This window comes from Galleria mellonella, unplaced genomic scaffold (genome assembly GCF_026898425.1).
Source record: "Galleria mellonella isolate WM207_F2 unplaced genomic scaffold, CSIRO_AGI_GalMel_v1 utg1260, whole genome shotgun sequence".
Classification (NCBI taxonomy): Eukaryota; Metazoa; Arthropoda; class Insecta; order Lepidoptera; family Pyralidae; genus Galleria; species Galleria mellonella.
Genome location: NW_026441985.1, coordinates 1,096,077 through 1,121,869, shown reverse-complemented (window position 1 = coordinate 1,121,869; position 25,793 = coordinate 1,096,077). Strand labels below are relative to the sequence as shown.

The 25,793-nt window shown below is 30.9% G+C and overlaps 1 protein-coding gene across 1 annotated transcript; it reads left to right on the top strand.

Annotated features, from left to right (window-relative positions):
- The first annotated feature begins 1,138 nt into the window (after nucleotides 1-1,138).
- On the top strand, nucleotides 1,139-23,224 carry LOC113515592 (uncharacterized). The gene is made up of 17 exons (XM_052900064.1): nucleotides 1,139-1,247; nucleotides 2,158-2,384; nucleotides 4,140-4,475; nucleotides 4,812-4,955; nucleotides 5,795-5,899; nucleotides 6,995-7,231; nucleotides 7,974-8,196; nucleotides 9,649-9,838; nucleotides 16,055-16,106; nucleotides 17,050-17,182; nucleotides 18,862-19,085; nucleotides 20,080-20,409; nucleotides 20,700-20,846; nucleotides 21,179-21,280; nucleotides 21,362-21,607; nucleotides 22,132-22,354; nucleotides 22,906-23,224. Exons 1-17 carry the CDS (start codon nucleotides 1,139-1,141, stop codon nucleotides 23,091-23,093), a joined length of 3,216 nt encoding a protein of 1,071 aa, XP_052756024.1. The 3' UTR covers nucleotides 23,094-23,224.
- Nucleotides 23,225-25,793: the final 2,569 nt, after the last annotated feature.

Below are 25,793 nucleotides of genomic sequence, written 5' to 3'. Positions count from 1 at the left end.
TCATTTTTTCATTTGGTATGATATAAAAATTATCATTTTAATTTTAAAATTTATTAACGTTCTAAAAATTATTTTTTAATCAAATCTCTATTATTCCCTTTCTAACTGACTTTCAAAAGAAAGTTCCCAATACAGTCGTATTTTTTTATGTTCTTTGCCTCATATTTCCATCAGTTATAAACAGATTTTAAATTTCTTTTTTATCTATATGATGTATGTGGGTACACCTAGATTTTTATAATAATTATATTTGTAAACAAAAACAGTTTTTGTCCACAAATAGAAGTGATCCGCTCCAGGTGTTTTTTATTTCTCTCCGTCATATTAATACCTTGAGGCGATAAATAACTATCAAATAGCAAAATCTGAAAGGATATACTTATACATTGGCCCCGTAGGTATTTTATCAAAATCGGTTTAGAAATTTAATTTAAAAATTAAAGTAACTGAATTTGCCATATTTATAATCAGATCTTTTTTGTAAAACACAATTATAATTAGGGCATCAGCATCCTTCTTAAAACATCACAAAAGTCTAAGTAACGGTTGCAAACCTGCTAGCCAAGCGTGGGAACTACTGACAAAATCTCCCCTTATGGGAGAGACTTATTTTCAACAGTGGATAGTTAACGGTCAGCCGTTATTGATTAATGATATCAGTATCATCGTCATCATCAATCTTAATTATATTAATAACTAGCGATCCGAACCGGCTTCGCATTAGTAGACAGAATTTTCGGAAACCAATACATATAATAAAAAAATATATTTTTCAGTCAATTCAGCTAATTGGTTATTTTATAGCATTTTATATGTGACTCTTTAGATTGATGCAACTTATTTATTTATGAACCGATTGAAATAAAATATACACTAAATGTTAAGTGAAGCAAACCGCAATGCATTAGTGGAAACCGCATTCAAATCGGTTAAGCTGTGTTTGAAATTAGCGTGCACAAACTTACAGACAAAAAGACAAAAATTCTAAAAATAATTGTTTTGGGTTCTATTGCTTTCATAAAGCCTAGCATAATAATCATTAATAAATATCTTTCATGTACAGACAGCAACCAGTTACGGTTTTATTATATGTATTGATTTAAACATTTAGGGAATGGTATTTTTTTTCTTTCAGAAAATGACTGTAATGCATCGGCAGAACACATTGTTTTTGGGTCACGAGAATGTGATCCTTAAAGAGAAAAAGGAGAAGCCATACAGACTTACTCCATTTATTATTACATTTTGTAAGTATAATACCTAACAGACACAGTCAAAATATTGTCGACTACACTATGCAATATACGATATGTTATGCGTTAACGACGTCCCGTGTCCAATTCCCGATGGGGCCAATTTAGGAACGAACTTTTTTTTATACTACTTTGGTGGCAAACAAGCATACGCCCCGTCTGGTAGTAAACGGGGTCACCGTAGCCAATGGACGTCTGTAACACCAGGGATATCACGCGCGCATTAACGACCCTAAAGAAACTTTAATACACCATTTTAAAGAATGGGATTAAAGTTTCTGTAGTCTCTAGAGAAAGCCTTGGCAGGATGATCATTCCGCAACCTGAGTGATCGAGGAAGGAAGCTCCTCCGAACCCTCATTGTGCGTAATATGAATGCGTTCTAGTTCTAGAGTGTGAGGATTAATTTCACTGATGGCAAGCAATGTGATGGTGAAAAGCTGTAGGCGTCATATCGAGGAGTTCTTCAGAACACAGTCATATATACAGGCGGATAACTTTTCTAAATTGGCTCTATTTTGAGTGTTATTGGTTGTGCTCTTGCCCCAAATTCTGTATTGCTATTAATATATCGCAATGCTATCTTCACACCAAGATGTACCTTGTGGGGTAACCAGAAAGAACCAAGTGCGAAAGACCTCTATATTTACATATAATTATTGCTTCCTACAGTTTCATATCTCATCCCATGTTGTATGCATTCTGAATTCGAAAACTATATATAGTACGATTCATCTCATCATAATAAGTGAATCTAAGTATTGCTCAGTACCTACAGCCATCCATATTGGCATCGTATATGTATTTTATCAACCTATCATCTGCCATTCTTTTCATAGTAAAAAAAATATATTTTAAACTGGTGTAAAAAAGGCGTTTATATAATAAAATTATCTATTCCTAGGCGAAGATACTCTGACTTCAATCGACATCCAAAACTTCATAGAAATGGGTCTCCGAATAATAAGATTCAAAATGACGCATGTAACAAGAAATGACAAACTAAAATTAATAACTATGTTAAACAATGCTGTGAAATTGTGTTGCGAAAAATATGAAGTCTCCAATTGGCCAATAGCCATTTCTATCGATATACCTAATGCTTGTATCAGAACTGGATTTCTGAAAGATGTAAATATTTATTTATTTATTGAAATAATTATTAACATTATGATGGTAAAAACCAAATCAATGTATATATAAACCTACTGCTTACGTATAAAATTATATTAATAGTATTTAATCCGACTCCAGTTATTTCGAAGCCGCTTCCAATGTCTACTACTACAAAGGCAGGCTATTACAAAAACATCAATTATGCTTATAGTATTATTTAATATTTAAGTTGCACTGTCAATTAAATTTTCTGTTATTCCTGTCAACGGTTGACTGGTAGATAATCTATCTAGGTGTATTATAGTTTAAGTAGCTTTTATCCGCGACTTTGTCCACTTTTTTTTTCTTTTTATACAACTTAGAATGGCAAACAAGCTGACGGCCCACCTGATGGAAAGTGGTAACCGTCGCCTATAGACATGAGCAGTACCATGGACATAACAGAGTATACTGTTTCGCCCATGATACCCCCATGCGTTGCCATTCCTGAGGACTCAGGTGTTACTCCTCTGTACCCCGTAATGCCCATGCAAACAAAACTGCTTCAGGGTAGAAACACGAATGGGACAGAGGTACCCAAACATACAACTTTTGTACAAAGTCTCCCTCTGGTAACAATATTCTCACTGACCGGAATTAAAAGTTGCCTATAATCTCCATTGCACATAGTGCGTGTAATTTCAGTTAGTTAAGTCGTTATATGCTAAGAGGTAATAAACACACTTTCGCATTTATAATATTAGTGAAAACTTTATTATATTGCTTCAATTATGTGCATCAAGTTCATAATAATAAGGTCCAAAATCAAGTAACTTATAAAATTATGCATAGACTTTATACAAAGAAAGCAAAAGAAAATGTGATAAATGACATTTTTTGTAAAAGAAAATGAGGGAATTTATACTGAATTATATTTGTAAGTCACCCCAATGCTTTGTATTTTTGTCCCAGTCCGACGAATTTAAAAAAAAATCTAAACAAACTCGGATCATTATATACTATGTTTATTGTATATTGTGGGCAAATAACTGCATGATATGTTAAGTTTATTTACAATTACTTACAGTTTATCTATAATTACTTTATGTACTAAATGTCCTGAACTTATTGTTTGTAATATTGAACTATGATATCATCAGTAAAATTTTAAGAGTACTTATGTCTTTTTTACAGTTTTCATGTTCTAATTTCCGAATCACCTAATCAAAAATCTCGTATTTAAATAACTGACCTATATTAAATCCAGTTGTTTTAAAAGTAATACGTTTGAAACAAAAATAGATACATTATTCAGTTTTGTGTTTTTTTACTCTCTTGTAAAGTGCCAAATTTTGGCTTGCGTAATATTATAACTTCACTAACGATATTTTGTTGTTAAGCCACGTTTTTACCTTCTCTTAATATTTTTAGATAATAATGCAACTTAAATATATGCTACTAAATTAGATTAATTGACTAAACATCAAAGTAAGAATCTATCCTAGAGAGCTATGAATTTCCAGACCCAAGATTATTTAGATAGGTAGATTTTCTAACTCATATTTTATATTTGTTCAATTGAAATTCAACCCTGTATCTTTTACATAAAGTAACTTACACTACTACGAGCACATCGTAAAGGTCGATAAATAAAACCACGTATCCATTTTTCACTTAATTTCTTAGTTTGATCTGTACAAATAAAAGAAATTAATAATTGAAAGTGCTCCATAAAAAAGTCTTAACTCCCAAGAGTGCTAACTTTTTTGAGAACCCTTATGAACTTTCCAGGAAATAAAAGAACCACAAATATACCTCAGTGAACAGTCAATAGTAGAATTGACAAGTGAAGTCCAATATTGGAACCAATGTGACGAGCATCGAGTATTTATAGACGATCCATACACTCTGAAGTTAGTCAAACCAGGCACAGAAGTGTCACTATGTTTTGGAGAAATCGTTATGTTTTGTACCGAAGTAATTTCGCCGAAGACTGTGATGTGTAAAGTCGAAAGAGGAGGGTACTTGGGAAACGTCAGATTCGTTTGTGTCCGTGGTGTTATACACAAAAGACCTCCGCTGACAAAGAAGGACGTTGAACTTCTGCAGTTTGCAAAGGAATTTGAAGTATGTCACGTAAATTACCATTCAAAATATAAAAACATGAAATGTAAATCAGAAAAAGTCAGTGACTGAAAAGATGTCTCTGGCTCATCTGTTAATTCTTCTGCCACTACAGATTTGGTATCGGGTACTTCGACTCGACTATTTTCTTATCACACAGATTAACAATACACGAATGATATTTCTGGTGTTTAAAACATTCATAGCTATGAGTATGTATATATCACCACATATCACTTGACTCTCTATCACGTTGTATATAATAATAAAAAAAATCAACTCATAAAGTCTTTAATTTTTCTTCTTGCTATTTTCATGTACTGTATTGATATGTTTTAGGCGGACATAGTGACCATACATTCAATTCGTTACCCAGATACGATAAAGAAGATACGCAACTATTTTAACGGCACTCGTGTTCCTTTAATAATAAGCACAATTTGTGAACAAGAAGGTTTGAATAATATCGATGCTATAATTGAGGTATGTGAAGTGTCGTATGAAGGAGTGGATAATATACAACAATATCTATATATTTTAGTTACAATATCTATATACTGTGCCAACAACTGTGTCTGTCTGTTATCCGATATTTAATGTCGAAACCTGATCGAAATTAATATAATACCCAATCGAATTTAATATCGATATCCGACCTGTACAAGCGATATTGGAACGAAAAATGACCTTTTTTCCACCATCAATATCCAAAAGAACCTAATATATAGATATTGGAGCGATACCAATATTATCAATATCTAATCGTATCTTAGTAATCTATTTATAAAGCCATAGGTAAAATGCAACAACAAATTACGGTGCAAATATACTTTTATCATATACATCTATGACTGTCTATCCATATATATCACAGTATGAAGTAGTAACATTTATATCACTGCACTTATTGAGTTAATGAGTTGTCTATCATATCTGTTATATCTTTATATATATTTTTTTAATATCTAAGTTTATATTTATTTATCGTTAATTATTAGTTATTATACAATTGAAATAGTATATATTTTCTAACCAAACTCATTAATTCATCCCGCGAGTGTGACACAAATTTTACTAACTAAACTAAACTAACTAACTAACTAAATGTCTTTACAAAATGATAGTTATAAATTAATCTAACCAGGAAATATTTACATAGTATAAAAGATAGTGCAGATTTGCACTACGCAAATCCGTTTTCAATTTTAAAGTTTTCCAATTTTAATAATGTTTCGGTTTGAAAACTTCAATATGCTTGGCCTATCCTATCTAGGCTACTCGTTCAATTTAATATGAATGCAATTATTAAATATTTATTTCAGAATTCAGACGGCGTCATTTTAGCAAGGGAATTCCTCGCACATGAAATAGTCGACAAACACAAAATGACTGCTATACAATTAATTGTTAATGCTAAATGTAGAAAGGTATGTTACTTAATTGTAACTATGGTTTTTTTTTTAGTTGGATGTGCATTTGTTCAGACATCCCGTCCTCGCTATTTGATACAGGTGGCGGGATGCCTGCTCTATTTAGGCACATTGAGTATATATATTTAGGGATAGAGTTTTTTTTTTTTTAATGGATAGTAATGAAGTAGGTAGCCCCGCCTACGCTAACGGTATACGCACCAGTGAAGGATGATAGGTGAGAACGAAAGGGCAGGTCAGGTAACGCACTGTGATAGTTACACTTAGAATACAGCACGATGGATTCCAAAAGCGACCATGTAGAAGTCGACCTGGCGGGCTATATTGCTGACAATGGAACTGATAGTCTACATTTCAAAGAAACCTATCCCCTACATCTTGAATGTAGAGAGCAAGTTAGGAGATATATAGTAAGTAATATAGACGACAAGATTTCTACTCGATCGAAGCCATCGATTGGATTACCGCAATCATCTTCCAGTCGTCTGTGCCTGCATAACTGTGTTTCTATTTGAAGAATGAGATAGGCAGTGAAATTGTTAGATACGGAGGTACAACACAGTAGACTTCAGCAATGCATGAAGGGTACCATGGACTTTATAGCGTATTCGGTGATAACCATAGTGTTTTTTATGTCTACAATCGAAGATTACTATTTTCCATCAGGTGAGCCATCAAATTACTTTAAAAAAAAACAAAGAAAAAATACATTTCCCTAAAATTTCCTTGAAACAATTACTTTCTGCAATAAACTCTTTGGAATCAACTTCCAGCAGCAGTATTTTCGAACTGATGCGGCAACATAACCTTCAAGAAAAGAGCATATTTCTTTTTAAAAGGCCGGCAGCACACCTGCAATGCCGTAAGTGTTGTGGGTGATCATGGGCGGTCGTAGTCACTTACCATCAGGTGAGCCGCATGCTCGTTTGCCCCCTGTGTTGTAAAAAAACCGCGTCTTTTTTACTCACACATTTTTTTAGTTTGAATATAGTACAAGTAAAGTATCATCTCAATATAAAATACTTAATCACACGAGCAAAGACACGTGTTTCAATTTACACATTTAAGGAACACATTTTTTGTTCGTTTTAGGGAGGGAAACCTTTATATATATCTGGGAATATTCTGGAAGAAACTCTACAAAATGGTTTACTGGCCAATACTGATATAGCTGATATTACAAATATAGTTTTACAAGGGTGCGGATTCGTTCTCCGTGCATATACCGACGCCAGTTATGTATTAACAGCAATGAGAATATTGGACTCTATATGTAAATCCGTAGAGTCTATTTCACCGAAAGACGACTTCTGGAGAATGTCCATGGAGGTTATAAATAAATAGCCTTTAATATAATCGTTATTACATATTTTATGCTTAAACAATGACAACCGTAGATGTAGTAAAATGTACTCACGTAGTTATAAACTGTAATGCAATAACGATACGACATCAAAAAATTATACTAGTGTGTACACATACACTAGTATAAGTTTTTGACCTAAATCTAAATGTAAGCAACATAGGTATAACATTTCTTCAATTAAAAAAAATTAAAGTGATCGGTCGCTAAACAAAATTGAACACAAAATACTAGATGGCGTTAGTATCGAGATTTGTGGTTTTTGATCATTATTTTATAATTAAAAATAATTTGAGGCAAAATTTCTAAATTGACGAGTGTTTTTATTTATTTTTTACCTATTATTATTTTATCACAATTATTATTTATTAATTTATCACAATTTTTATCTTTATAATCTTGTATTGTACAACTTTGAGAAAATATATACTACGAGAAACGTTGTGATTGTGTGTGTTATAATTTATTGAGGAAAAGATCGCCTATTGTCTATGTGTTCGCAATTATACATAGGAATAAAAACTACTCGCCAATTTAGGTACTACACTTAGGCTACACTTGCCATCAGATGGGTCCTTTGCTTGTTTGCCACTTCAGTAGCATAAAAAAACATACGACTACATTTCATCCTTATCAATCAAAATTTTATTCCGATCACACAAAGTTACAAATAAGAATTAGTATATAAATATAGTATATTATTTCCAGTTTAAAACACCCGTGAACGCAGCTGAAGCCTGCATACTCTCATGCGCTCTGCTCGTCAAACAGTCTGAAAGTCAGGTCGTGATTCTGCCTACTGTAACTGGAAGAACTGCCATACAACTCGCCCATATAGCTCCTGAAGCTATAATATTAACGTTAAGTTCTAATCCTATCGTTGCTAGGAAACTGCAACTTTATAGAGGAATCATTCCTATAATATATTCTAGTGAGTACATAGTTGTTTTATATTGATATCCTACTAGCAATCCGACGACTTCACAGGTAGACAGAATTTTCGAAAATAATATTTAGTCTATGATGATATTATAGCTTTTTATAAGTGAAATAAGTTTGCAAATTGGGTGAGTAATTTTTAAATTTATCGATTATCAACGAATAAATCTTTCCTTTTATTAATATTAATATAGATTTAATATCTAAAGACAAATACTATATTGAATATTGTAATAAGATTTAACAACTCGTACCATTCTTTTAATCCAAAATATTCTAAGATGTACTCGCATCTTAGAAAACTATACATAATACTCCAATCAAAGAGAAAGACAAAACACTATGCCAAGCCATAGTATTAGTAAACAAATATCCTTTTCGGTTGGGATTAGATCCGTGCCTAATAATAACTCTAACAGGGTGTTGTACCCCGCCAGCAAATACCAAAAGTGTAGGTGGGGTTACCATTTTAAAAAATCAGTTCCTTATTTGTACATAGAAACAAAAAATACTTAACAAAATTTACTACTACATTTTTAATATTTAAAACGGCCTTTTGTAATCCACTCTGTCTTTAACTGTCTCAGGTTTCAACAGTTTTCTATTCATGAAAATAAATAATTTATATGGATCTACCTGCCTTAATCTTGTGTTTAGAACCAAGCTCTAGAATACGAAATGGATATATATTAACGTTTATACATTTTAATGCGAGTTGAATTGTATTTGGTAATATTACTTTACATAAATATTGTGTACTCGCATTATGTTGTAAATTGTTTATTTATTTATTTACAGATTATTTTATTTACAGTTTGTTTTATTTATATTATTTTTCTCTGTACCTTTTCTAAGTATCAGACTTGGCTATTTATTTCACATGTGTTTCACCAAAACAGGAAGAGAATTTTAAATAAAACAAATAGAAGGTGTGGCCGATTAGACTAGACCCAAGATCTACTGTTTACTGACGAAACCCTCTGTAATCTACCAATTACATATTTCTTGAAATCTCAAATGAAACAACATAGTCGAGTACACAATTATGTAGTATAGTAGTATTTTTTATTTCATTTCTTAATGAAACATAAAACGGAAAATTATTCTTAGTACTTGTTTATATTAGTATGAGCATTACATCTGAGCATCTTTCGCTAAATTAGCAATTTTGCTAATATAATATTTATTATATTTTTGTCTTGCCATGATCCACTGGACTAATAGTCGCGATCAGTTCGCCACAGGGATTTGTGGTTCTTAAATAAATTATACTATATTTTATTTAAGAACCACAAAAAGGCAAAATAAAATTCCATCAATTAATTAAAGTTAAAAAATAAAATTAAAAATCATCCCAGACCTTCATTTATTTTTATTTTCTCGTGTGTTAATATATTATTTTTAATTGATAAAGAGTATTTATACATATATTTGTTTTTTACAGAAAAACCTTTAAAAAACTGGCAGGATGAGATGATGGCACGTATTGAATTCGCGGTTGCTTACGGCATCAAACGTGACATTCTCAAATACGGGAATATGTACGTAGCTCTCCGAAAGTCCACGCCTACCAGTTCCTTCTGTGACAATGTTAGCTGCTGGAAGGTTGTTTCTGAAGAAACAAAGAAACATAGGTACCTTAGTTATTTTTTTGTATTGTATCGGCCATTAATTGCCCCCATAAGGGGGGATTTTTGTCAGTAATTGCCACGCTTGGCAGGCAAGTTGGCAACCGCAGTTTGGTTTTTAATGTTTTAAGATGGACTCTGCTGCACATCTCTCGACCATAGCTCCCTTAGTCGCCTCTTATAATATCCACGGGAAAGGAAAGATTGGCGTATTCTATGCCGAGACCTACACGGTTCCTAGTATCTAATCTTAATGAGATTGATACGTGGCATTCTCAGAAAAGGCATAGATCTCTTCAGGGTTGGTAACGCTCACGTGATGCCTGTAGTGTTGCAGACATCCATAGTAAAGTACCTGTATACCATCAAACTGATTGCTGCTGTTAGTCTCTACATGTACAAATTCGTGCAAAATCTACGGAAATGATTTCTCTTACTGGACGGCCACTGATGTGTTAAATTTGCAGCTGTATGTAAATAGTGCCTAATTTTTTTTTTTTATAAATTTAAACGCATTGACAACAGTCTCATCTGATCGTGATAATAGGGTCTAAGTCGTTAGACGCAAACTCAAATAATAACTATATATTATATACAAATAATAATAATACGACTGATCAATTTTGAATAAAGACATACCAAACAAGTTTTTAATTTCAATAAAATACCATACTTCATTGATGCAAGGATTTGATATTAGAAAAGGGTAATATAAGAACACAAACTCGAACTAATACAATCAATGCCATAAATATCGTGTACTATTTTTGTTCATTAATATTATTAAGATGTAACATTGTTCTTTTTTCAGAATGAATTGTCCCGAACATGCATAATACGAGTATATTCCAGTGCCTGGTAAAACATCCTATAGTTTGATAAACTTTTTAATTTACTATTTATTTATTTCAAACATGTTTAAATCTTTTCATAAATTATACAATATTAATTTAGATAAAATTGTAGTGTTAAAATATAATATATTAAATATTTAATTTTACATACATATTTCCTTTTATTACTAAATTATTTTTGTAGATATATTACATATTAATGCACAAATATTTTAATTTCTTATATAATTATGCTAAGTTTAGGTTTCCGTTTTAATCTTACAACCAACATCAAAAATAGATTATTATAACTTATAAACTCTATTGTTTGTTTTATTTCTAAACAGGTAAAAGAGGCAGAATTGAAAAAATATTATAAAATTTCTAAATTAGTCAAAATTATATTCGAATTTTGACAGTTTACAATATTTTTCAATTTAAACATTTTCTACAAATATTTTCAAATCTCTGTAAGTCGTTATCTATATATTTTGAAATTTATTGCCTTCAGATGGAGTTAAAAATCTCCCATACAGGCATATATGCATAAATTGAGTTACGAATATAAATTAAGTAAAAAAATTATGTAAATGTAATGAGAATCTTATTATCTCTATCTACGTCTTTTGGCGCGGTGCTAATTTAACCTACTAATATTATGCGAAAGTTTATAAAGATATTTAAAGTGTTTAATAAATTAAACTTAAATGGCTCAACTGATTTAAAATAGATTTAGCACCCAGATAGATCGTATTCAAGATTAATACCATTTTTATTGTAATGTAAACAATGTCACGCCACATAAGTAAAGAAACATATACAGGATTTCCTCGTCATTATATACAGCTACTCATAGACACTAACAATGATTAAACTATTACGAAAACAATAACACACCAAAGCGAAATATATATAGATAATCTATATTTAACACTTAATGTTAAAATTTACTAGATTAAATAATTCTACAGTGTACTGAGACCATAGACGACACGTCTATAGGCTAAAGAAGGGAATCTACACAACATGTGTTATGTATCAGTTAGAAACAGTTACATAGCTAAATATTCACTTTAAATAGATTTGCATTACAATACCAGGTAAGTTCCACTTATTATAAACTTCCAAGTCTCTCAAGTCAAATCTCTGTTATAGTGAAGCTTGTTTTAGTTAAGTATGAGACTTAAAATAAAATAGATATCTTTAATATTTTCAATAGCAGATCTAAATTATAAAAGTGCAGAAAGCAAGAGATGTATGCAAGGCACCTGATATGAAGATAGATAGATAGATAGAGATTTAATCTAAATTATGAAATCAAATTCCTCTGATATAGAATAAACATTAGCAGTATTTATATTTTTAATTCTTTTCATTTCAATTGGACATGATTTTAATACACTACGTTCGTCATGTGAATACGTTGAAGAAAATAAAACAGTATGTAGGAAAAAAGATTAAAAGACCTATTATCTTAAGCGAAATATGTACACAGTAAGGTATAAATAATATAGATGATTTATAAGGTTAAATCATTATAACATATGACCATCTTTCTAGTCACGATTAAGATAGGTTTTTTTTTAATCATTCATAATAATTAGAGGTTTTTATTTAGGAGTCAGATGCTATACTTTTTTCAAGAGAATTTTTGATATACGAATTAGAAAATATTAATAAGTACCGAATGATCGACATACAAAAATGGGTAAGAGCGAAATGTCAACTGGTAATAACTTAACAATGGCACTATTGAATTTTAAGTTTAGCTTTTTGCCACAGGAGATTCAGATTGAATAGTAAACTCTGAGTGCTTTTCCTGTAATAAAGTTTCAACAAATAGGAATTGAAACTCTATTTTAACTTACGTTTTAAGGAATCGGTCTCAATGAGTTGAAACTTCTTGCGTTTATTTAACCCATTGTGTCATATTCTTTTGTTGTAACTCCAAATGTGTAGGTACTGTTTTTTAAATCATTATCCTCTTACCCTTATCCCAATTATATAAATTTTAGGTTTGGCATAATACGAACACTATCATGAAAGTTATTTTTTTAGATATAATATTTAGATAATATTATAGAGTATACTCGTATAATATTATTACTAATACTTTAAAATAATATATAATTGTTATACCGTTATATAATCGTTAACTGTCCATTGCTGAACATAGCCTCCCACATAGGGGAATTCTGCCAGTAACATAGTGTCACAAACATGGACAAGTCCAGAAAATTTTGTAGTCCATTAACTACAGGTACTGTGTGGTTTCAAAGGAATTTTCTCCCTCGAACGCTCAGGCTGTGGAATGAGCTTCCTACCGAGACCGTATGCTTGTTTGCCACCGCTGTAGCATAAAAGAAAACTAGCAAAGCAAACATAGCAGCCGAATCAGCCGATAATAATGTATTTTAGAATTATCATCCTCGAGTCTAAATTTTCTAAATCGGTTTACAATTGACAGAGTTATGATGTAACAAACTTAAAACATACAATCGAATAGAGAACCTCTTTCTTTTTGAAATCAGTCGAAAATTCAAATGGTTAGATATAGATCCAATACATTTGATATTAGATATTCGATCTTAGAACCTCTGAGATTTGACTTTTGTCCATTTGAACTGTCAGCACTTCATAAACTTTTAACATATTATTTAAATTCTGTAAAAACGAATACGACAACGAAGACGACGATATCCAGTCAATCATACAAATAAATAAGGAAAATGGTAGCAAAACAACTTGCAATAATTTTCCTTGAGTTCTTGCATTAGGGTGACTAGAAATAATATGGGGAACATTGTTTGTACAATACTCGAGACAAACAAAAGCATATTCAACTCATTAATAATTAATAAAAATGAACAAATATGAACAATGCATATATTTAGTTTTTAAAACAAATAATATACTATAACCATTTGCTATTAAAATATAGTAATAAGCAAATGCTGAGAACAGACAATAATCTCTTGTTACTGTTGCTATTATTGTTTGATGATAGGGAAAAAAGTTTATTAACTCTTTGCCCTAATATCAGGCTACAAATACTAAAAGCAGTTGAAACTAGTCTTTGATGATTTTGATCATCATTCCACCTTTAAGTATTTGTTAATAGTATTATTTATATCTGAAATCATTCCTTTTCAAGAAAGTAAAATATTCGATTATTTTCAGATAACCTAAAAAATATAAATTTGAAGATTATTATTTGAAAACTGAAAATTACTATCATATTTAATCTTATAATGACTTTTATATAGGGAAAAATATTCGATTATTTAGATGAGTTAATACTATTTTTTTTTTATATAACTTAGAATGGCAAACAAACTGACGGCCCACCTGATGGAAAGTGGTAACCGTCGCCTATAGATATGAGCAGTACCGTGGACATAACAGAATATACTGTTTCGCCCATGATACCCCCCATGCGTTGCTATTCCTGAGGACTTCCTTATTTCTCTATATTTAATATTTTTGGCTGCTTTGATTTATTTTCCAAATTTAATTTTTTGATTCTTTTTATTGTAATTGAAATTTTGTCGTTTTGTCCATGTCCGTGATTATAATCATTGTGACCTCCAGATATTTTCAGTACCTCTATTTTCTTCTTTATCTATATCGTCTGAACTGATAATCAGCATAAAATATTAAAAAAATAAAAAACTATCTTTAAGACAAATACTATTTTATTATTATTATTATTTTAAAATAAAAGAAAAATAAATAGTCGTGTAAATCAAAACCGTCTCACATTACATTCTACAAAACATTACAAGAAAAACAAAGTTAAATAAATTTTATAGTACCTACTTCAAGCATTAGGAATCCTGATTTTTATTCTACATCTGATTTATGCCATAGGGACAGGATCCGTGATTTCAGCACAAAGGATTACTCACTCGACGGACGAAGATTTTATTGATTGCACCACCCAAGAGAATTCAACAAGCACAACTAGAGATACAAAATGATAACAAAGTGCCTCTTTGTCTGAACGATGATGAAACTATTTTCTTTATATATTATAAATTACAAGCAAAAATAGTTATATAAAAGCACACATAATTTTAAAAATACATACAATATTTGTTTTGTAATATCTAACTACACCAATATATTGGATTAGTTCTTGTTCCTAAAATAATAAATTCAATTTTTTTTTTCTTAAAAATACTGTTTACTATAAATTACAGGGAATGTAAATAAATTTACACATAATTTATCCTTTAAACTTGTAATAATTCACTAGAAAATCAGAAATGCATTTTTACGTTTTTTTCTTACTTATTATATTTTCATTTATTTCAACAGTGACCATAATATGCGGCTTGATACACCTAAATTTTACTAACAAACTACTCTTTGTGTATCTAGGATATAATCTAAGTTTATACCAAATATAATTTAAATCCATTGAACGTTTAAACGTAAATATTAGAACTTAATATTCAAATGTCTTCAGCTACTATTTGCAATAAATATTCCAAAATCTATTCATCCAAAAAAACTGTACATTCACATTTATAATAATAGTAAGATTTTGTTAGGATTTATAAGAATATTTATCGTTCCCTTTAAATTTGACTTGAACAAACCATCGCTGCAATCATTAGCGATTCCACTCAAACAAAACTTGTCACAATCCCGCGGCGTTAGCGGGATTGGACCGGATTACCCTCTGTTTAGCCAAAGTCAGGTGAATTACAAACGAAACCGAAGAATACCGATCACGGTAAGCGGAATGATAAACAAAGGGCGCAGCTGTCGCTAACAACAGCAACAAAAATAAATAAAGCGAGAGAAAATAAACAAAGCCAAGTTTTATTTGTGGGAAAACCATTAGGGGATCAAAACGAGGTTTGTGGATCAGATAAATGAAAAATATTGAAAATTGTGGGATGGTTAGTTTACCTCGTGATTTAATTGTAAAAATAAAAAGATATATATTTTTTATACTACTATTTTTTATAAGCAAGCTGTTCGAAAATGATAAGCATTTTTAGCGTAGACAATATAATAGACAATTTAAATTATAAATACGTTATGCTATGTTTATGGTACATACCATAGATTTAATGAGCTATGTGTTATACTTTAAAGTTACTCATCTGTATTACATTTTTTTGTGGATTACATCTTAAAACTTAAAATATACACTCAGTTGGAAAATTTATCCTTTTAAAATTCTCAAATGCAAAGTTACCAAACATTTATTTCGTATTCAATCTGTTTGAACGAAACTCTTTTTGATAACTTCCTTAAAAAATATAGTCTGTCATTTAACCATTGGAAGTTTTTCAACGAGTTGCCTTGACTTTTATAACAAGTATAGTTTTGAAGAATCTTATTTTTATTTTTATTTACAATAAATTTAATAATTTTCATTACAGAATATGGTGTGGCCTACTGAATTTGATAAAAAATTAAATGAAGTGAGTATTAGTTTCTAATCAATATTAGGACGAATTCTTTTTTATCCTTAGAATCTTATAAAAGACAATAATCGTCAAATAGATTGTAATGGTGAGTAGCACATACAAATTATAATTATCCTATGTCCGGGGGGAAAGGGATTGTTAGCAATGGAGTTCAATATTGCTAGCAATATACCCTATCAGGTCGACCTCCAGGTGGTTCCCCCTGGAAACCATCGTAAACAATTCTTGTTGAATTCGTCACGATGGGCTAACTGACCCGCTTCATCCTCATCCCTCACTAGTGCCCTGCCGGTGTATACCAACAGCGCTGGTGGGGTAACCATTCCATTATCATCCATTAAAAAAAAATATCGTATGTCCTAAGTTAAAATATAAGCTATCCGTGTGCCAAATCATTTAAAACTGTTCAATAGTTTTTACTTTTTATTTATGCAACTAAGAATGGCAAACAAGCTGGTGGAAAGTGGTAACCGTCGACTATAGACATGAGCAGTACCAGTAACAGAGTATACTGTTTCGTCCATTATACTCCCCATGCGTTGCCATTCCTGAAGACTCAGGTGTTATTCCTCTGTACCCTGTAAATTAACTTATTTACGTGAAATAGTAACAAACATCGTTTCACATTTATAAGAATAAAAGCAGTAGCAAATATAATTTTTCTTATATTACACAAGTTGCTAGTGAAATCTCGTGATCAGTCCTGGTGGAACAATAAATAAATTTAATAGTATCTACTATATTTAGTTGCTTATTTGTATTGCATCGTCATATCCTCCCATAACTAACAAACTTGGAGCAAAGCGCATATACATCAAAAAATAAAAACTAAACAAAGCTAAATTGCCAGGTTGTAATAATGGACTCTGTCTTATGCAATGAAATGGTAGCATTATTTGGTTGTTATAGTATCTGATATAATGTATAAATGTTCAAGTATGATGCAATGGAGTTACCAGGACAACAGCTTCCCGCAGCAAATGCGTACACACCGTTGGACCATGTACTGAATTTGGACATTAAATCTCCACCTGGATGTCAAAGACTAACTGGCATTTTTGCTACAATGGGTAATATTTCTTTCATTTATACAGTTTCTCTTAAAATTATGTATCACAATCATATTAACCGCCTAGTTGGTTTTCAAGCTAGTATACCTTGTGCTATAAAGAGCCAGACAACGAAAATCTTTAAAATTGATAGATTAATGTCATAGATATCACCTAACTTGCGGTAGGCAAATGTAAATAGGCTGTTTATGATTTATTTCTACATCTATATAACTATTTATCACGCAAAATTGTAAGAAAAACTTGATCAACTTTTCTCTAAGCATTTGTATGAAGACACTCTATCTATATGATTAAGATTTAAGGTCAGAGAGTTTACTATGATGGATGGTTATCGCATAGTATATTCACAAGTCTATTTTTATAAGCCTAAAAATCTACTAGTCCATATAACACTAGTTGCGTATTCATGGATTTGAGAAGTAGGAAAACCAATTAAATAGTCCACCACTTCATAACGTAACAGAAAAAATATATAACATCAAATTTTAAGTTAGACATTCAGCCGCACAACTGTGAAAATGGCACACAATTTCGTGCAATAGTCTTTGCAGACAGACAGACAAAAGTTAAGTCCCGGTAGTGTACTTAAAAAAGACACAAAATTCTTAAAAATATTGTTTTGATATCTATCTATTATACGACAAGACGTCATATTTTTCTTCAATATTTCCCAAGTACAAATAATATCTAATTACAATTTTTTTACATTAATAAGATAGATGTTGTTGACCTATATACATTTTGCACTTAACATGATTTTGCATACGTGTCTGTTGCCAAATATCTATGATTTTGATGCCAAATGAGAATATAAAGTATCAACTAATTAATGTAAACTACAAAATATCAATTACATGCAATATGTTGTTCTTATGGTAATGGTGATAGGGATGGATTCGCCTTCTTACTCTATTACACTTATATTAATTATATATTTGACAAAATGTGAACATCTCGAGTACTTACAACGGTGACAGGAATTACAGTTATGAACATATTTATTTATTTTTATTAAGTAGATAACATCAAGTAATATTGAACCAAATTCATAATAAAATTAACTATACCTTAGTGCATATCTATTAATAAAATATCGATGTCTGTCATGGCAATAGCACCTAATATACTTTAGATCAATACGAGAATAAATCACCTATCGATTAAAAAACATTAATCATTAGTCATCGCATAACACATACACAAAAAGTTACAGTTTTTTTATGTATTACTCGTACGTGTTGTTTTTGCTCAATCATGAATCAATTTCATCGTCATCATATCAGCCTTTAATTATCCACTGCTTAACATATGCTTCCCCAGAGGGATGGAGGGATACTGCCAATAGTTACCACGCTTGACAGGCTGGTTGGCAAATGCAGTGAGGCTTTGGTGATGTTTTTAGAAGGACGCTGCTGTCCATCCCTCGACCATTAAGTTTCCTTAATTGCCTTTTACGACATTCACGGTAAAGAAAGAAGTGAAGAGTTCTATATGACCTTTTATTATGTTTTAATTTAATAAGTTAAACTATTCAAATTACAGTTTCTATGTTTAGAAAGTACCTAATAGTTATAAAGTATTGTGACTACATTTTTTAAATTAAATTTAATATTTCTGCGTCCTAACTTAATATAAAAATTATGAAATATATTTTTAATAATATTTTTATACACCAGGAAAATCAACAAACGATGTAGAAACTATGGAGAAAATGATCGCATCTGGCATGAATGTTGCTGTGCTGAACTTATGTTACGGCTCGAGGGAAGAACATGTCGAGACAATAAAGATGCTTAGACAAGCAGCAAAGAATTACAGTGCTAAGATGGGAAGGAATTATCCTCTAGCCATTGCTACTAGATTAGCCGGTAGGAAAATACGAACTGGCCGTATAGCAGAAGTATGTAAAGCATTAATAATTCGTCATTAATTAATTTATTTATAGAAGATACACTAACAATATTCTTTCTTTATTCTTTATTGTACACAAACACAATGTTAAGAACAATTAATTTTAAACGTAATGTATAAGGCGAGCTTATCTCTAATAAGAGATTTGTTCCAGCAAACCTTTTCAAGTGAATTGAATTGTTATTTGAAAATAAAAAAATAGTATATGCATAGTATATGTTCACAATAGTTAACAGACTAGGTACAATGCTATACGTAAGCTTAAGGCTAAATGAACATATCAATTGGATGCGTATACAGCTCTCACAGCTAAGTGTTAATTTATACTAAGGTAACAATCATACAATTAGTGAAAACTTAATTATTAATCTATCATCTTGATGATTGTGATCATCAATTTTCACCATTAACCATAATCATTCTCTATAAACTGCTTATTGCCTGTATATAAAGACTGACCCTAATACAAGTACACGCAATAATTCTCTGTAACACATCGAGGTCTTCGCTTCATCTAGTAAACTAGTAAACGGTAAATTCACTGTGTTTTCCTTTATGGAGTCGAGAACATTTCTGCTCCATCGATTATCAGTTATTTGAGTTATATGGCTGATTTATTTTGAATTTGACTTGGCGATTTTTCGAACTACATCAGTCACTTTCACTCTTTTACGAATACCCTGATTTCGAATACAGTACGCAACAAAATTTCAAGCATTCTCTGTAGCTCATTAAAATATAGGACTTTTTTTAAATTAAAAATGCTGTCAAAAGAAAGAGACAAAACACTGTTTAAAAGTTTTATGAATGAACTGCACTGAAATACACTATTAATTTTCACTGCATGGTTTTTTTACACTCTTTTAATTCGATACAAATTTCAAAAAAGAGTTTAAATTTGCAATGCACATTTATCATCTACGACTACTGGTATATGACTATTCAATTATAATGTTTATATTTTTATTTATTTTTTATTCTAGAGTTACGGTGAGACCGTAGAGTTAAAAACAGGTGAAGTGGTTAGAATAACTACAGACGAAACCTATCGAGAGAGATGTTCTACCTACACTGTATATGTAGACTTTATATATTTTGCTGACCAAATATCCAAAGGAGATTATATTTTACTAGATAATGAAACGATTATGTTAAAAGTCGAAATGATTTCAACTTCGACTTTAACATGTAAAATTGAAAGAGGCGGGTTTTTAGGATCGTACAAAGATGTGTTTGTTCCTAATGTAGTATTTAATATGCCTAATTACTCTGACAGAGATAAGTTAGACATTGAAATGGCAGTACGTCATCAGGTATCTGTTTTATTTATTTATTCTAAATAACATAATAAGAGTAGCAACTATTTTAAAATGCTTTTTCATAAAACTAGCTTTAAAATAAAAATTTGTAATAGAAACATTACGATTTATATAAATTATGAATTTAGCTTATAGTAATTTTTAAATCAGTGATTTTACTGTAAAATTTATTATTAAAATTAAAATTTTAGAAATAAAGAATGACATTGTAATTGCAACAAAATGAACACATTCATTAATTTACAAGCTATAAATTATAATTGTTACTTTTATTTTTACTTCAGATCGATATAATCATAGCCTCCTTTGTCCATTCGCCTGTAGCAATAACAGAACTCCGAAGTTTATTAGGTGAAAAAGGGAAAAAAATTGCAATAATTGCTAATATTCAAACTATTGAAGGTTTCCGTAACTTTGATGATATACTTGCTGTAAGTTAAATTGATAATAAATTTACAAAACATCAAATCATTGTTGAATAATAGCTATCTTGAGTATTGTATTGTAATTATTTATACCGGCTAAACCATTACCAACGCTGCCGACCACATGAATGCAGAGAAAGAGAAAAACAGCTCGCTGGTCCCGTAATGCTGCTCGCAGCATAACCGTGAACCGCGCTGATTAATAAGGGTTTGGCATATTGAGTTCGAAACTAGTCGGGCATCCCCGAAATTAAGACATGAGCAAAGCCGACATAAATAACCACAATACTAAACGATTTATTGAATTTCTAACTAGTTAATATTCCAAATTTTTGTAGGTTACAAATGGCATAATGATAACTAGACAAGAACTTGGCTCTGACATCACGCCAAAAAAATTAGTGATAGCTCAGAAAAACATGATAGCTCGAGCAAATATAGTAACGTATTCAAACAAATTTCTCTTAAATTAAAGCCGCTAAAATATAGCCAATATAGTCGAAAAAAAATGTTTTTTGTAGTGCAATGTACCAGTAAGCGTAAGTGCTCACCTACTGAGTAGTATGAGATATAAGAAAATCCCACTTAGAGCTGAACTATTGGATATAGCCAATTGTATCCTAGACGGAGTTGATGCTCTAGTACTCTCTGCAGAGACTGCAGTAGGTCAATACCCAACAGAGACAGTTGCATGCTTAGCCAGTTCTTGTAAAGAGGCTGAAGCGTGTGTTTGGACAAAGCAAATATTTCATGATCTCATTGATAAGGTATAAAATCTTATATTTCAAACAATAGGTACTTTTGTATACAACTTTTTCGTTAAACAAGTTGATGGCCTACTATTGGAAACTCATAAGCATCCACCATACACATCACTATGTTGCACATATTAGTACATCGTTACTATTCCTGAGTACAATTTACACATCACTAAAATAAATCAAGTGATATAATTCATGTTCAATATTAAAGGAAAAATGGTTATAAAAATAAATTTGACAGGTATGTTTTTTTTTCTGAAATGGACATTAAAAAGGTATCCAGACACGATCAACTTAAAATTAAATTGTTCTTTTTTATAATTTTATGGCATTCAATGTTATGATGTAAATTTCCACCATTATGCAAAGAAGGGTTAAAACTACAATGTTCTCCGTTATTTTAAACAATTCGCAATAAGCCAAAAGAAACTTGAAATAAATTCTATATTTTGATGTTTATTATATAAATGTATTCTTATAATATCATAATTTTATATAATTCAGTCTAAACAACTTTTTTTATTTCTCAGACCTCCTTGCCTTGTGATCAAGCTACAGGTTCTGCATTAGCTGCTGTCTTAGCAGCACAAAGAACAATAGCTGCAGCCATAATAGTGATCACTACCACTGGCAAGTCAGCTCAGATAGTTGCTAAATACAGACCTAGATGTCCAATTATAGCTGTAACTAGATATGCACCCATTGCTCGTCAATTACACATGTGGAGAGGAATCATACCTCTTATTTACGAAGGTTAGTCAAATTTACTTATATAATAATAAACTAGTCAATCCAACAACTAAATTTCAACCCACAGTAAAATAATCAAAATGATAAAGATATACCTTTTTTAGCATCATCAAACTAAAGCAAAGTCAGTCAAAGGTATCGACCATAATCATGTATGAAACTGAACAATTTATCCCAAAAACAATAATCAGAATATGAAAATATTTTTTCAACCTTTTACACTAAATCGTAAGACCTACGTGAATATTCCAAAAATTCTTTTAATTTTTCTAATTTTATCTTTGGGGAAAGTTTTTTAGTTTCACGACTAACCCTGTGTAATAATGTTTTCATAGATATAGTAAGTAATATTAACTATTTAGATTATTTCAAATTGCGTATCCTTTCCTGATGATTCCAGTAAATGACCATATTATATTTACAGTATGTATACGATACAACACCTAAGTTCATACGAGTATTATTGTTACTTCAGAAAATCGAAGGAAAAGGTCTAAATAACACAATATTTATTAATATACCATTTGATAATTACCTTTATGTATTCATTTTAGATTCACCCGACACAGATTGGTCAATTGACCTAGAAAAGCGGTACACCTTTTGCATGAAATGGGCCATGGAACAAGGCTTCATCAGGATCGGGGATCCAATCATATTAGTATCTGGTTGGAAACAAGGATCAGGTTACACGAATACAATGAGAATTATATATGCGACAGCAGATATCATTGTTCTATGATTGTAACTTATAACTCATTTATTAATGATAATCATCGCTACATATAATTCTATTGTTCATTTGTAATCACAGCTATTTAAAATTTTTCTTCGTAATGTTATTAAAGTAATATATGTTGGTTTTCCTTTTTATATTTTATTATTGAATCTAAGTGTCTAAATATTTTTTGCAAATAATATGAACGCTGTCCATAGAAACTTCAAATGAGTTCATATTGTATAAAGAGACTACACTATAGCTAAATGATGCAACATGCTTAGAGTTACAGTTGAAATGAAGATACCCGAGAATTATTATAACACTGATATAGATCTACGAAAAATCTAATGATATTTAAGCTAAATAGTAAAGAAAGTAACAAATTAACATCTGTGAGACAAGAGTACGATAATACAAAGTAGGCGAATTATGTACTATAATAGTAACTATTAGTTCCACAGCGAAAGGCATCGCATCTATCTTTCCCATATAATAAGTAAATTTTCCGACCATTATTACAATGATTTAATACAATAATGCAGTTTATTTTAAATAAAACATTTTATTAAAAAAATGCAATTGGACCATTTTAAATAAGAGAAATTTGAATTCAACATGACTCATCTAAATTCATACAAAATCGCTTTGACCACAATTTATGGGCTGATTCGAAATAACGTCACGAAACGTTCAAGTGAAGGCAATGGCTAAAATGATCGGCATCAAAGGGTTAACTCCGATGGCCGACGAACCAATTTGCACAGCTCTGAGGTGCCCAAATTGAATTGATGTAACTACGCTCTTACGGCTAACAGTGTCGTGAAGTTCATCATATACATAAATGTATTCTGTAGGTTTGTGATTCCACGCAAGCAATGTAGAATTGATGATAGTATTGTTTATCTATAATATATTTATATTATTGTTTATCTTTATCAAACAAATGGCAAGAAAATAAGTGATCACATATAGGTACCTCTTGAAATACAGAAATAGTATGATTTTTACTTAAAGTATTTAAATTTGGTACGGTGTAGTTACAGTGTATTTAAGTAAATGCAATTTTAAATATAAATATTGCTAGACTGCTTTTAAAATAGTTCTTATCTTGAAAAAGTATGTACATTTTTAAAGGAAAATAATTGCTCGCCTCAATATTTGCATGGACGTGTTATGAAGAAAAATATACCAAAGACGCAGATTTTTTAACCCAAATTCACTTTCTTGATGGAGATTTTTTAAATCAATTTCACTTTTTAATACTATTTTTCAAATATATTCTTTCATACAAACTTTATTGTAACAATTACAAATACAACAAAAATAAATAACCAAATAGGTGCAACCTTTCTGAAGTGGCACGCAAATATTCTCGTCAAATGGTTTGATTACTGGTATTATCTCAAGCGCAAATCCATTCCATTTCCATCCATTTATATATATAAAATATCTACAACAATGTAACGGCATGTTAACCAAATTATTTTTTTTCTATGGCATCTCATCACAATAAAAAACAATAAACTCCTTGATCAATAAAGTTTTCATTACAGTACATACAATGTAATCTGCTAAGATAATCAGTTAAAAAGATTCGGACAAAGTTGCTTTTACATGAATCGATGTTTTAAATAAACAAGAGTTACTAAATAAAAATTTAAATTATTATAATCTATCGAACTATTCGAGTATATATTATATTCTATATATTTATATATGCATATAAAAAGTAGTAACCATCGCCTATAGACAAGAAGAGCAACATGGATAGGTACGAATACATCAGAATGTATTAGAACACACATGGTACCTTATTTATTTAAATTAGTGTGGTCCCGGCTTAAAATGGGCCACCCCTTTCTTTCTCGTGGGTATCATAAGAGGCAACTAAGCGAAAAATCGAAAGATGATCAGCAGCGTTCTTTTTAAAACATTACCAAAGCCTAACTACGGTTGCCAATTCACCTTCGTGGCAACTACTAGTAAAATCCGCCAGTACCGGAGTCCTATGTTCAACAGTGGACCAGTTAACGGCTTATATCATATCAAATCAATATAATATGATTCCATATTTATCGATAATTTCGTCCTACAAACTGAAACACGGCCATAAAAAAGCAGGTGTTTACAATTTACAAACACGAACACCAATTGTACATGGAACTGACGTATCCATGCAAAGAACTTTGTACAATCTCCTTCTGAAAATTAATTATGTAGTTATGTAATATGGCATACAAAATCTTAGCTAGTATTATACAGGTATCTGAATAAGTTCAGACGAGCTTTAAACGCTAGATGATAAAACAGGTAAATTCTAAATGATACCGTAACTAACTTGTAACAAAGGCATATTGTCTGAAACGGACGCAATTACTCGGTAGTGGACAGTGGCCATTGCCGGCAATGTTGAAGCTTCACTGGCTTCAGGTAGAAGACAACTCACAAAGGCATCCTTCCTAAGGTGTCCTCAAGTTTAACGATTCCAATTTTCCATAGTTCCACTATTATGAACTTACAGATGTATCTTTTAAATCGTGCTGATACTCATATATTATGGCTTTGTCTTCGTGAAAAATGGACATGATTTTTTTTATATTACGAAGTTGGCAAACAAGCATACAGACCCTCTGATAGTAAGCGATCACTGTAGTCTATGGACGACCGTAAAACTAAAGTTGTCACGTGGTTATTGCCAACCCTAAAAAACATTAATATATC